General features: G+C 43.3%; 1 protein-coding gene across 1 annotated transcript in view; it reads right to left on the bottom strand.

Moving 5' to 3' along the window:
* ERN1 (endoplasmic reticulum to nucleus signaling 1) overlaps nucleotides 1-15,500 on the bottom strand; it is a 101,140-nt gene extending 85,640 nt beyond the window's left edge. The window contains exon 1 of the mRNA XM_053297324.1: nucleotides 15,007-15,500. Within this exon, the coding sequence (XP_053153299.1) occupies nucleotides 15,007-15,108 (102 nt within the window). The 5' untranslated portion in view covers nucleotides 15,109-15,500. The remainder of the gene's footprint in view (nucleotides 1-15,006) is intronic.

Genomic DNA, 15,500 nt, shown 5'->3' with positions numbered 1-15,500 from the left:
CCCCCCCCCCGAAGGCAGTGGGCCCCCAGACAACTGTCTCCCCTTGCCCTATTATAGTTATGCCCCTGCATGGTTGGTAGACTGCATTTGGCTTGGTGAATTGCAAACAGTGCAGGCTTGGTACAGAATAATCTAAATTTGTACCAAGCAGCCATCAGGGATGTAGTTTTGGAAGGCATACAGCACTTCTGAAGGCAGAGAAGATCATCCAAAAACTGCTCCTCCCTCATGTGTGGTCATGGGCACAGAGGCAGTGAGGAAGCCTCCGGTTTTCAGCCAGACAACCAGGCTTTGGGTGTCAGCTGCTGCTCCTATAAGACTGCTGCGGTTAATAGCTTTCTTTGAAGACTGATGTGGCTTTACCTTCAGAAACACTTACAATTCCCAGTCCAACAATGTTTGTTTGTCTGTTTATTAGACTGTTATACTGCCTCACCCAGATGGCTCTTTGCAGTTCACAAATATAAAAACATATTAAAGAACAAATAAATAACTCATTCAAACAAAACTGAAACCATTTCAGTACTCACTAAAGGTCAGGCTAAAAAATATGTTTTTATGGCTCCTTTAAAAGCTGCTAAAACTCTTAAGCCTCTCATTTCCATAGGGAGCACATTCCAGACCCCAGAAGTAGTTACAGAGAAGGTTTTATGTCAAGTTGCCGCTAGGCGAGCTGGCGGCAGCCACAGATGGACCTCTCCTGATGACCTTAAATTGCAGTGGGGAACATACTGAAGAAGGCACTCTCCCAGGTAACCCGGTCCTAAGCCATCATATTATGCCTAATCTACATGTGCAACAGGCCACCTAATGGCGCAGAGGGAAATGACTTGATTAGCAAGCCAGACGTTACCTATATTGGTAACCCACTGTTACCAATATATTGGGCAGCAACGATATAGGAAGATGCTAAAAGGCATCATCTCATACTGCATGGGAGGAGGCAATGGTAAACCCCTCCTGTATTCTACCAAAGGCAGCCACAGGGCTCTGTGGTCGCCAGGCGTCGACACAGACTCAACGGCACACTTTACCATTTACCTTTACATGTGCAGTGCAGCAGAATGAGGTGGCAGAATCCACAGGTGGTAGAGCTCAGTTGTACCACTTCTGACAGCAGGGAGGAAATGCCATTTTTGAATGCTCCCCATGCAAATAAAAACTAGCACATCAGGAAGAAAGGTTCTAGTCAGCCTGTTTCCTGCCCTACTAGTTTTCTACACACAGGGAGTTTTTTAATACAAAGGAGTAATTCAAACATATAATCCCCACCTGCTGTCTGAAATGGTACAATCCATTCTACCTCTTCTGAACTCTACTACTTCATTCAGCTGTATGTGTAGACCAGGCCACAGTTGTGCCTATATGCTTTTAAAAACAATGACAAATCAGGATTAACATGTCCTATTGGTTTCAATAGGTGTAACTAATTTGCTTGAGATCAGAGAAACAGGTTCTGCCATCATAAATGAAAGCAGCAGCTTTAAACATTATTTTTAAAGGCTACCAGTGTTTAGAGGTTGCATTAGTAATGCTCATTTGTATTCATTCTGCAGTCCGGAATATGGTGGAATACATTCAGAATTCTTGTACTGAATTCATCAACAATGTGCTGTTTTCTACAGCACTTGTGTGCAAACAGCAAGAGTCTTAGAATCTAGTACACCTCAATTTATTTTAAAGTGGTTTCTATCTCTTATGGTATGATCAAGAAGTTATGACAGCATGCGTATTTTTTTTTTTTAAACGGGACCTTACTTGGTTTTATTCTGCTATGTATGATTGTTTTGACTGTATTGCATTTTAATTGTTTTCGTAAGCCATCCTGAGACATTCAACCTGATGGACAGATAAACATCCAATAAATAAAATAGATGTTTAGAAACCAGAAGGCAGTACAAAGAAGCCCAAACTCATCCTTTCAAATGTCATGATTTCTAGATCAATGTTGAGACTTGAATTTTTCACAGGTTAGCTTCTTCTACTTTTAATGTGACCTCACACAAATATGATGGAAATGTTATACAATATATGCAGTCGAAACATACAAGTTGGTTGCGACCCTTGAGCTCATGTTTATGTTTTCATTGTGGCCATTAGGACTGAACAAATTGTTTTTCCAGGGCTCAGAGGCAGCATTTAGAGCTAAATGAACCAGCAAGGATGAGGAAGGCTGTTCTTAACTATTAATCCCAGGATGAGTTATGGGTGGACTGATTTAAATCACCAAGGGGGAAAAGGACAATTTGAATCTATGATTTAAATAAAAACATCCCATGTATTATTTATAAAGTTGTCCAAAAGAAGTATATCAGGTATCACACAAAGGGGCCAACTAGAACTCCTCTGTTTTGTTCCCTTGTCTATGGCCATACTAACAAAGGGCATTAGAGTGCCCCAGTCTACAGGAACAATGACCAAAGCAGATGTGCCAAAGGCTAGAGCAGGGCTTGACAAATCCTAGGCACCAGGGAGCCATGGCACCTAGAAATTTAACCATGGCTATTCAGAGGGAGAGTTATTTAATTAAATCTTTACTTGTCCCAGGCAGCCCTGTTTCTGTTCTAAATATTTTACTTGTAAAGAAGAGAAGCCAGTTTTCCTTCCCCTCCACAATGCCCATCACTAAGTCTGGTAATTGAGTGAAGTGTTCATTGCCAGGCTTCTAAATTTTTGGGATGGCTCTTAGATCAAAAGTAAAGTTTTCACAGCCTGGGCAAGAAATGCATAAACACCAAGGATGGACCCCTGAGACCAAGGCATCAAGCTGCAGTCTTGCTGGAAGCACCACCCTGGTAATGGAGCATCAAATCACAACATGAGACTATTGGTGTTTATCATAATGAGCCCAACGGCCACTTTACCAGGGTGCTTTCCAGACTAGACCCTACAATGGGGTCAGGACAAATCTCGGAAGTGTGCTTCCACACTTCCTGCGTCGTGACACCGCAGTCCCTATGGGAACAGCAGGGTGCCGTTCACATTTCCAATGCCTTGTTGCGAATTTAATCACTGTGATATAGAGCATGGACGCCATACATCCGGCATGAAAACGTTGCTGTTTTTTTGGGTTGTTAGTTACTGCGAGACTGCTCCTCCTGCTGTTTACGTTCCGAATGCGACTTGCCCAAACAGAGGCATTTTGCTGCTGTTCCAGCAGCTAGTCTGGAAAGTGCCCAGGGAATGACTGCAATTTTACCAAGAAAAGTCTTACCTACATGTTAAGTATTAGGCAAAGCTCAGATTATTACATATAAACCAAAGCAACTGACACTCCTCAGGTAGACCTAGGCAACCAGGGAGATTTTGGGAGTGGTCTTGTATTTGTGTGCTCCTTTTCCTGCCCCTTGCATGCATTATCCCCATCCCTCTCTCCACTTGTGTCAATGGGGAGAAATGAACCACTAAACTGAGGTGTCCTGGGTTGAGTTCCCTGGGTCTGCAAGATTAAACCCACTAAGAAAACAGATTTCATCTCTCAGGATCAGGGAAATCCTTAATTCCTGTAGCTCTTTATTGTTTTAGTGGTTTGTTTTTAATTGTAAACCGCCCTGAGCCATTTTGAAAGGGCTGTATACAAACCAAATAAATAAATAAATAAATAATGTTCAGTTAAGTTCTGGATCTCTTGGTATGCTTATTCATTTTAGGGATGTGCACAAATAGGTTCGTTTTTTATTTAAAAGGAGAGCAGGTCCTTACGTGCTCTCTGCCACCACATGCAGAGCTTCCTGCATGTCCCAAGAACCCCCATGTGGCGCCAGCACACACATGGCATCCGCACATGCATGGGTACCATTTGCATGGGAATCAACACCATGCTGACCATGCAAATGGCGCCTGTGCAGATGCCATGTTCCTGCTGGTGCCACACACGGGTTCTTGGGACAAGCAGGCAGCTGCATGTGGGGTGGGGAGCAAGTAAGGACCAGTTCTCCTTTGGTTTGTATACCGCCCTTTCAAAATGGCTCAGGGCGGTTTACAATTAAAAACAAACCACTAAAACAATAAAGAGCTAAAACAAACATTAAAAACAATATAACAACAGTTAACAATTGAAAAAAACATTTTAAAACAGGAATTAAGGATTTCCCTGACCCTGAGAGCTGAAATCTGTTTTCTTAGTGGGTTTAATCTTGCAGACCCAGGGAACTCAACCCAGGACACCTCAGTTTAGTGGTTCATTTCTCCCCATTGACACAAGTGGAGAGAGGGATGGGGATAATGCATGCAAGGGGCAGGAAGAGGAGCACACAAATACAAGACCACTCCCAAAATCTCCCTGGATGCTGTCCACAAAGGGGAAAAAAATTCTGAATCTCTCCCTGAATTAGATGCAATAAGGAAAGAGGAATGGTGAATGAGTTAACTCCTAATCTAAGACTAAATCTTGCTTTCTTTGTGCACCCAAACTTATCTTGAAAAGAATGTAGGGTCAGACTGTACAGTCACATTTGCAAATGTTTTACTGAATTTAGTCTCTGATCTTGCTTCTCTCAACTTTGATGAGAGCACAGAATTAGCTTCAACAAACAGCTGAAACATAAATTGTGTTCCTGGGAGCCAGCACTGGCCATATGGGCAAAGCAAAACATTTTTAAGAGAGCTTCCACACAATAACACAAGCAAACAGCATGTTCATCATATATGCCCTATGATTCATTGAGCTTATTTTGTCAGCTAGTGCTCTAATTACATTGCTAGGTTACAGGCTGATAGCGTGCATAGTTATAAAAACAAGTCACTAAAATACGTTTAATGGAGTAGAGGGAAGAGCTATTTCTATAGCATTATCTATGTTTAAAGGGAAACAGCCAGAAGAAACTATCACAGTTTTCAAGTGAAAGCTAAAATAATGCATAAATACATTTAAAGGCCACAATAATTCTAGCAACTGAAGCATTCTCTGCCCTTCCAGCTCAGCAAAATATTATTTTATTTACTTCTTTTATATCCTGTCCTGCCATCAAAGAACTCAGAAATGTGTGTGCATGGTTTCCTTCTTTTACCCCTACAATCACACTGTTATTAAGGTGAGTCTGAGAGATAGTGGCTGACACCCAGACTAAATTGTTCCTAAGTAGTAGTATTATATCAAAATTAAGTAGTCCTTTAGAGAAACTCCAGGATGTCAGTCAGTTACAGAGGCCCAACATAACTCATTGAGCTTTCCATCTGAGCAGAGATTTAGATCCAAGTCCAGCACACAATCTGAGACACTACCGGCTCTTAGTGGGTGGGCTCCGACATACAGCGGCACTTGAGGTTTGTGTAAGCAGAGCATTCCCCTGGAGCATGCATTATCCACGCAAGCCTCTACTTTATGCCCTGCTGCCGAAATGCCAAGTCTGATCATTATGTCTGAACCTATCCATCTCAGCCCTATGTTTGTCAGGGAACTCAACATCTGGAACTTACTTGAGTTCTAAGTTACAGATATTGGGTTCCTTGACAGAACAGAAGTAGGCCAAGATATGCTGAGACTGGTGGGTCTGGACAACACAACCAGTCTCAGCATATTGGCACCAGGCCAGGAAGAAGGGGCTCTCGCAGGGAGTTTGTGCTCCTGGGGAACTGGCTGCTCACGCGAACTTCAAGTGCAGCCACACATCTGAACCCACCCAATATATGAAGTGTCCATGCACAATGTGAGCGCAGCTGTGTTACAGTGACCCTTCTTTTCTGAGAAAAAGGCTGTGCACAAACTGTGCTTCCGAGGGTCTATCAATCTTAATGCACCCAATCATTGGGTCACTTCTTGGGCAAATTTCTGTGCAATGTTAAGCACCAACCAACTCCCATTCAAAGTGAGATGGAACTGAATTCTCAATATATACTTTAGTTAAGGGCTGTTTTGTGGAATCAGAACTCCTTTCAATATTAACAAGAGCAGTGCTCACAGAAAGAGAAGGGAATAGCATGATACATGGGAACCTCAAAGCAAACCTCAAAGCAAAGCAAAGGTGATAGGCTTTATAGATAGCAGGAGGAGAGTACCTGTCCTTATTAAGATCCAGCACAGTATCCCTCCAGTGGCTGTTGCTGTGCCTACTTTGTGTTTTTTCTTACATTGTGAGCTCTTTGGGGTTAGGGAACTTCTTCTTCTTTTCCTATGTAAACCACTTTGAGATTTTTCCCTGTTTAAAAGTAGTATATTAATAATAATATATATAAGGGTGCTGCATTGCCATTCTTCCTCACATCCTCCTCCGGCAGTAAGAGGATAATAAAATTTGGCTGGCACTGTGCATTGGTAAGAAAAATAGGAAACAAAAGAAAGACGAAACAAGCCCCACCTAGAAATGTGGCTGTCTTACCTAACAAGGGCTAGAGGGTTGCTCTGCAAAAAAAAATGATGTGCTATCAGTACTAATCTTAGGCACAAGAATCTGGCTCATTTTGAACTCTGAAATCCAACACAGAACCTGCTGTTTCCTCAATTCACATGTTAAACAATATAAAACTCTTTTTATCCATTCAGTATTTGCTAAAGCCTTCAGACCGCAGCCAATGTTCAACAGGAGTGCCATTCTTCTCTATAGGGGATTTTCATTAAAAGTCCACATCATAACAACATGCCTTATACTGAGTGAGACCATTGGTCTATCTAGATCAGCACCATCTATTCTTGACTGGCACATGTTCTCCAAGGTCTTGGGCATGGTCATTCCCAGCTCTGCTAGTTGAGATTCTTTTAAGTACAGATGTTGGGAACTGGAAAATCTAGCCATCCACATGCAAAGCATGAGCTGTTGTTCCTCTCCTAGAAATCCAGGTATGACTTTCATTTCATTTATTTTATTATTTATTTATTTAACAGATTTTTGTACCACCCCAAATTTGCGTCTCTGGATGGTTTACAACAGAAAAGTTAAAACATTAGTTAAAACAGAATAAATCACAGAAAAGTTTAAAACATTAGTTAAAGTTAAGTTAAAAGGTAATTTTGACTTTCATACTCATTTGGCTAATGGTGTATGTATGAAGACAGAGCAGAGGTTTCCAAACGTCGTCATACTGAGATTTCCCAGATACAAATAAGGGTATATCTACTACAAGCAAACATGTTTTCAAATGCCATTCACTGCTACAACTTCTACCAAGGAGCCCTAGGAATTATAGTTGTGTGGCTACAGAGAATGTTCATTTAGAAATCCTAACATCAAACAGAGCTACTGGTAGAATTGTGGAGTGGGAAGGGGAGCCATAGAAATAGTAATTAATTTTATTAATATAATTAAAAAGTGGGAAATATAAATTTGTGGGGAGAGATGGAAACCGTATATATTTTCTCTTTCAGAATGATTAGTGAAATTATTTTAATTGCATTCTAGGCATATCCATTTCTGACCTTTTCTCTAAAAATACAAGTTTCTCCTGCCTCTGTACAACATGGTTAAGGTCTAGATATTATTTCTAAGCCAAATCAATATAACTTCCCTATTGCCTTTACCAAAACTTTGGAGGTTTCTATATAAGTTGATTTCCCCCCACCCCCACAATAAGCCAATACTTTAAAATATATATTTAAGTACCATAGAGTGCAGAAGATTGCAGCTCCTTGTCGAGCTCTTGGTATATTTGTAACTTGAATAAAAATTAAGAGCTTCTCATTAAGATTCAGCCCCCTCCCCGACATGCACCATTGGGTGTGTGCAGCCCTCTTGTGAGTGCAGCTTCTGCATGTGGGATGGGTGATGACACAGGGGAGGAAAGCCAATGGCTCTGGATATAAGAAAAGATCTGCTGGATCAGGTTCAGGCCCATCCAGTCCAGCATCCTGCCTCATGCATCAGCCAACCAGGTGTACTTGGGAATCCTGCAAGTGGGGAAAACACCCCCTTCCTTGGTGCTCTCTAGCATCTGGTGTACAGGGGCATGCCACCTCTGATTCTGATGGAAGCATATAGCAACCAAGACTAGTAGCTGTGGATAGGAGTCCTCATGGAGGGTAGGGCTATGTGCAGAGCTGTGTGGGAGGGGGAAGAGAGGATGCCGCAGTATCACCTTTGAAATCAAAGATAATAATTTGAATTTTTCCTCCCTCTACCAAACTGTAGAATTGTATGTGCTGTGTTACACATAATGCATATATTGACAACCACCAGACCAGTTTGAGAATATCACAGATGGTCCCTGAAGGGAACAAACACTGCACTTTCTTGATTTCAAAGTGCAGTGTCACACTGCCTGCGCCATGCAGCCAGGTTCTCCACTTTGGCACAGTTGCTGCAGGCACCCGGGGGCATTCATGAAACACATGCTTAACTTTATACAGTGGGTAATCACAGTGAAATCAGAGAGATGTTTGCTCTGTAGAATGAAGTATACAATCTTGCAAGATAGCCTGTGTATTTGTGTAATTCAAAGTGTTCCAATAGCTTTTTTCTAATCAAGGTTAACAGTGTGTATTTTTAGTCAAGAGCCTCAAATCAACTGTTTTGTTTAAGTATAGCTATAATAAAGTGTGTTCTATGGATCACTGGTGGAGTAATAACAGAATTAACAGGCAAGGTGATAATACAGGATTTTCAAAATATTTTAAAATGAATTTTTACTTCTCTCCAGACCTTTTTTATTGCATAAATTAAAACATAGAAAGAGGGAATAGCAACAAAGAAAGAACAGACATTTTGACGTATATACATCAGCTCCAGTGTTCTATGTTCTATGTCAACACTGAAGCTGATGTACATACTTCAAAACGTCTGTACTTTGTTGCAATTCCCTCTTTCTATGTTTTAATTTATGCAATAAAAAAGGTCTGCAGAGCAGTATTGCAGGAGATCCATCATGCGTGTTGCATTGCCATTATATCAACTATATAATTTTTAAAAGAATATTCATTTCAAAATGTCACTTGACAAGAAGCATTTTTCCCAAATGGAATTCTTTCATATATATGTTTAGAAAATACATGTGTACATAAACTAGTACATAAACTACTGTAAGAGGTCTCCACAGAGGACAGTTTCAATACTGTTATATACTAAATAGCAATTCTGTGTGATGTAATTTTCTTCAGCAGAAGAACCTTACTGTCAGGATCCAGCCAGACTCTGACTCAGAGGATACCCTCTCAGAGGAGGAGCACTTTCCAGCTAAGACCCCCCAGCCCTGATAAACCCCCTTAGATGGATCAGACCTTGAGCAGCCAGAGCTTGCCACCTCTTCTTCAGTTGGCCTGTTGAACCAGTCCCCTCCACCTGTTGTGGGGCTCCTGCCTTTACCCACAAGCTGCCTCCATCACCTCCAGTTCCCCCAAGAACAGAGGCGATGTGATGCTAGGACCAAGCTCCAGTGATGGAATGCTCACTTGGGGGGCCTCCTTCTCAAAAGGTCTAGTTGGGGGAATCTTATATAGATTCCAAACAGATTTTGTTTGTTTGTTTGTTTAAAGTAGTAGGATTTTTTGACAAGAGTTCACTCAATTTTTAGAAAATATGTTCCATAAAGGACAATCAAAGCGTTTAGAAACAGTTGCTTAAACATTTCCTTTGGAGTGCTAAAAATTAACTAATCCAGTTTCACTATGCATGATTGGACAAAAATGCAAAACTCAAGCCAAACAACAGTAACTTTATTTTTAAAATCTCATATATAAGAAGAATACTAAAGATCATCATATTTTTAAAAGCTAAAAGTAACCTAAAAGTTCCCTCTACTAGATGAGAACACAGCCCACGCTCCAGGAGCTGGCTTCCTAACCGATTGTTTACAAATATAATTATGTGCAAAGAGACTGAAACAGATAATTTGGTATAACTAGCTGTTGCCATGCTTATTAGAGAGAAGAAGAGACAGAATGTTTAAGCACATTTCGGTAATGCAAAATTGGTACAGTGATATGCACTGTATTGAGATTCAGTTGCAGCTCACAGAACAGAGTAAACTTTATTAACAGATTTTGAAAACTTCAATATACCATATCCATACATGTGGAGAGCAGAAATGAAAACACAGCATGATTTGGAGTAAATGCACAATTCGATTCCATGTGTATTTACTCAGAACTAGGTCCTACTGGGCAGTGGTGGCTGGTGCTCCTAAGACTGAGGGGTGGCTCAGAGCCAGAGATAGGGAGAGGTAGAACCAATTGTGGGCTCTTCTCTCTCACCAAGCCTTGCCATGCTCCCTCCCTCCCTCTCACCAACCCTTGCCATACCTCATTTCTCTCTCACACACACACCTCAAGCCAAGCCTCTCTCTCTCCAAGCCCTTTCTACTCTCACCAAGCCTCTCTGTCTTTTTCTCACCAAGCCCCTCCAAGCCTCTCTCTCCCCCCACCAAGCCTCTCTTTTTCTATCACCAAGCCACCCTCACCAAGCCCCACCTCTCTCACCAAGCCTTGCCATTCAATCCCCCCTTTCTCTTTCTCTTTCACCCCCTCCCTGCCCCCAAACAAAAACAAACACAGGAAAATTCGACTTACAACAGCCAGCAAGCTCTCCTGAGCAGAGAGCTTTCTCCAACTTCTCTTCCCCCTAACTCCCCATTTTGCTCTTATTGACTGGAACAACCTGCTCATCAAGCTGTTCCAGCCAGTCTGGAACAGATTATTAGGGGGCACTGGCCTGATCACAACCCCCCCAAAGGCAGTAAACATTGATGAAAAAAATACAGTTCCTTTTGGCGTTGGGGGATGTATTTTCAACCCAATTTTTACTTCCTTGAGTGGGTGATGCCAGGAGCTGCCTACTAGGGATTAGAAGCTGGAGCAGCTTGATCAGCAACTGTTCCAGCCAGGAAGTTACATGCATGGGAGGAGGGGCTGGAGAAAGCTCCCTGCTTGAGAGAGTTATCTGGCTGCTGATAAATCAGATATTCTGCTAGATCCTGTTTGTTTTTGTTTGGGGGAGAGAGGGGGGCATAGTCCCTCCTGCCCTTACTGGCCAGCCACCCTTGCTACTGTGTTAAATATGCTCCCTAGTAAAGCTGTTTACAATTGTAGCCTTAGTCACATCACAATATAGTTCAACTTGAAATCAGATGCTCTTCAAACTTCCTACACTACCTTCTGTAGATCATCCATAGCTATATAATCTACCCTTGCCTTATTATATCCATGCTCATACAAAGGCCAAATAATTCAGGAGAATTTCTTTTTTCTTTTTGCATTTTAAAATTTTATTGGTTTTTACAGTATCTTAACAATCCAATTACATTTAATTAAGTAAATGTTGACTTCCCGCTTACCAATCTACATGGTTCATATTGGCTATACAAATCTACCATTACTATAATAATTCAAAACAAATATACTCCACATTGCAAACTCGATTTTACCCTACCCAACCTGCTGCTGTTACTAAATTTCAAACCCTGCGGAAAGGTCCAAACTGGAAAAAATAGTACTTTAAGTAAAATAAGAATGGCTCCCAATCTTCTTTGAAACATTCCAAGTTTTCATCCCTTATGAGTGCTATAAGTTTTGCCATCTCAGAGTATTCAATTCAGGAGGATTTCTTAAGCAATAAACCTTTCACTGCATAGACTGTGACAAGTAATGGCTAAATACACATGTGATGATGGGAGGCCTACCCGTTTAAAGGGAAGATACTTGAAAAATAGTTTGTACTACCTACCAATTGCCCCCTTTCCTAAGAAAGTCTGAGAGAGAAAGGAACTAGATGTCCCAAGAGGGAGGAAATGTTGTGTTGTTGATTCTACTCGGCAGAGAAAATGCCAACAAGCAAATAAACATCCGAATTAAAAATAACAGTGCATGTAAGCACAGCCAGTCTACCTACTTTGTCAACTTCTCTGATGGTTCTGTACAAAACCCAGCATTTCTGTCATCATTCCATGATTACAGATCTTGAATTATATATCGTATAATAGTACTGCTACCACTAGGTTCAGTTCAGTTTATTTACGGTTGCTGACTAGAGAAATGTATACATACAGCTCAAACAGTAACAATAGCTAATTCAGCTATTTGTAGACCATATGGAGTCCAGCTATGCAGATATACTCTTACTTCGAATTCTAATGTCAATTCTAATGTCAACATCATTGGGAGAGGGCATAACCTCCCTAAATGCCTGTCTGGAGGTGGTAATGGGCTGGATAAAGGATAACAAACTGAGACTGAATCCAGATAAGACGGAGGTACTCATTGTGCGGGGTTGAAACTTGGGAGATGAGTTTGATCTGCCTGTTCTGGATGGGGTCACACTTCCCCGGAAGGAACAGGTACGCAGTCTGGGGGTGTTTCTGGATCGGAGCCTCTCCCTGGTGTCCCAGGTTGAGGCAGTGGCCAGAAGTGCTTTCTATCAGCTTCGGCTGATACGCCAGTTGCATCTGTTTCTTGTGATAAATAACCTCAGAACACTGGTACATATGCTGGTAACCTCCAGACAGGATTACTGCAATGCACTCTATGTGGGGCTGCCCTTGTGTATAGTCCGGAAACTGCAGCTGGTTCAGAATGAGGCAGCCAGGTTGGTCTCTGGGTCATCTCAGAGAGACCATATTACTCCCGTACTGAAAGATCTACGCTGGCTGCTGATAAGTTTCCGGGCAAAATACAAGGTGCTGGTTATAACCTATAAAGCCCTAAATGGCTTGGACCTTGGTTATTTAAGAGAGCGTCTTCTTCATTATGAACCCCACCACCCTTTGAGATCACCAGGAGAGGTTCGTCTGCAGTTGCCACCGGCTTGTTTAGTAGCTACTCAGGGACGGGCCTTCTCCGCTGCTGTCCCAGAGCTTTGGAATGCGCTCCCTGCTGAAATAAGAGCCTCCCCATCTCTGTCAACTTTAAAAAAGTCTTTAAAGATGCACCTATTCACTCAGGCTTTTAATTAAATATTATTTTAACAGTTTTAACATCATTTTAAAATTTTGTTTTAAATTTTTAAATTGCTGTAATGTTTTAACTTTTACTATATTATTTATTTTGTTTTAATTACTGTTTTAAGTTTTTTGTTGTCATTTTTTAAACTAATGTTTTAACTTTTTGTTCATTTGCTTGTTGTAAACTGCCCAGAGACGTGAGTTTTGGGCGGTATTTAAATGTTTTAAATAAAATAAATAAATGAAATAATGTCAATGAGACAAAATTTAGCAACTGTATAAGTAATTTTGTCATCACTCTCAGATAAAAGATAGCTAACATAGAATTCAACCGGGAGGCCTGGTTGAATTTGCTAGGAGGGGCACTGTTAATTCATAGCAAGTGTCCCTGTAGAAATTACAGTACAGCAGGACATGCGGTAGTGTCTCAATAGCACCTGACTTGCAGGGACAAAACCACTCACTGCTACCACTATATATTAGTGCTGGTTGTGTTGGCTACACAGTATGTGTGCCAGCCAGACAGGAAAAAAATAAAGTTATATGACAACAAATAATATACAGTTCAATTTAGTTATTGGTCAAACAAGATTGTAATAATAGAAAATAATATACAGAAAAATAATGACAGTGGGCAGAATCTACACTAAGTTAGTCACGATTAAGTCCCCTTGAAATTAACAGGACAATTTAATCATGTCTCGATTTCAGTGGGGCTTCGTTATGACTAACTTAGGCCACTGGGTGCAGATGTGGGAGGGGCAAGGAGAACACTTGAGAACAGCAAAAATGTTAATTCAAAATCAAATGAACAAGTCATCTGCTTTAGGAAGATATATAAAACATTGGCACTGTTTAGAATTTGCACTGTCATCTGAATTCATCAAAGAAAATTGAGTGAGAGTGGGGTCACACACCAAGAACTGGCCAAAAAAAGCAGAGATTGGACCTGCTTATTTTTCTGCTTTCTGAATGGAAGCTGTTGACTCTGTGCAGAGATCTATAGGGATAAAATTAACTTCACTGCATGGGAAAACACTATGGACAAGAAGCTGTCCAAGCAGCTCAGTTGCAATTCTTCAAATCTATAATGGTAAACCCCTCCTGTATTCTACTCAAGACAACCACATGGCTTTGTGGTCGCCAGGAGTCCACAGCGACTCGACTCAACCGCACACTTTACTTTTACTTTACTATCAAGCAAAGTGCTCATAAAAACACTCTACCTCAGCCAGACTGATCTCTTTTTCTCTCACAGTCTCCAGGGTCTCATGGCATGGAGGAACTTTCCTTTCCCCACCCAAGACAATGCACCCTTCCACACCAAAGGAAGCAGCCGGCAATCTGGAGCACATCTTCCCCATTCCACACTTCTGAGCCTCAGTGCATGGGATAACCTGGAGCGTTTGACCTATAAAGGAGACCTCAGAAAATAAGGGATAATTGTCTCTCACCTTCAGAGCGGCGCGCCAAGGAAGGGAAGAAGGAGAAGGACAATTTCCCATGCACCACACCTCACTTCAAAGTCCATAGAAGGGCAGGCGAATAGGGGAAAGGATGCCACCCTACGCTGTGTTTTAAACACTCGGGTCATACTTGTTTTGAAAGCCGGCTCTTATAGGGTCAAGTTTGTTGTTTAAAGCGGGGGCGGGGGAGCAGCAGCCACCCCCCATTCGATATCATCATCTGCCTCAGAGAAGCGCGATAGCATAAGGCGGCCCAGGCAAGAAGGACCGTAGGACAAGAAGTCCCCCTTCTCCACCCTCCAGAAGAGGTGTCCTCCTCTCCTCCCCCGCACAGGGCACCTCTGGGGGTGGGTCGGGGTGGGGGTGCTTCGCAGCTGGAAGAGCCGCTGCTGGGCGGGCGCACGAGCTCTCTGCAGCCCCCCTTAGCAGCTTTCTCTCACCCCAGAAAGAGCCTGCTGCGCCCCGGCACTGACTCTGCCACCACCCCAAGCCCCGGGTTTCCTTCCGACGCCGCTCCTGTCCTGGCTGTCACTCTCTCTCTCCGCCACCCCAGTGGCAACAGCAGGAGCCCTGAAGCCCCGACTGCCAGCCAGCCGCCCTTCCGTGCCCGCTTCCTTCCTCCCTTCCTTGCCCCACGACCAGGCAAGGGCAGTGGTGGCGCTGCTGCCGAGTCCCTCCCTCCCTGTCTGGACGAGGAGGCGAGCAGCGCGACCCAGCCCAGCCCACTCTGGCGCTGCCTTACCCGGGGCCCCAGCGAGATGAGGAGCAGGGGCAGCAGCAGCAGCAGCAGCGCGCCCAGCCCCGAGAGACGTCGTCGACTCCGGGCCAGCCGATCCCACTCCATGGCTCGCCGTCGGAGGAGCCACCCTGGGGCCCGTCACGACACCGCGGGATCTCCGGCCGGCTCGGCAGCTCCCTGGCGGCGGCCCGGAGTGCAGCGTGTCCAGCCCTTCCTCCTCCCGAGGAGGCGGAGCTGCGGCGCCCTGAGCTTTCCGCGTCAGCCACAGAGTCACACACCGAGTCCGAGAGGGAAGCCGGGGAGGAGCAGGAGGAGTGAGGAAGAGGGGGGGAAGAAGAGGAGGCGGCGGCGGCGGCGGGGCACGGACTGGCACGCGGAGGAGCCCCGGCCAGGCAGCCTGTACTAGTGTGTCTGTCGGAGTGGCCTCCCCGGGAGCCCCTCGCGCGGCTTTATAGGCGGAGGCCGAGCCTGGCGGGTAGGAGGAGGGCCGCTCTCCC

This window comes from Hemicordylus capensis, chromosome 2 (assembly GCF_027244095.1).
Source record: "Hemicordylus capensis ecotype Gifberg chromosome 2, rHemCap1.1.pri, whole genome shotgun sequence".
NCBI classification, from domain to species: Eukaryota; Metazoa; Chordata; class Lepidosauria; order Squamata; family Cordylidae; genus Hemicordylus; species Hemicordylus capensis.
Note: the sequence above shows the minus strand (reverse complement) of the source record. Positions and strands in the feature narration are given on the sequence as shown.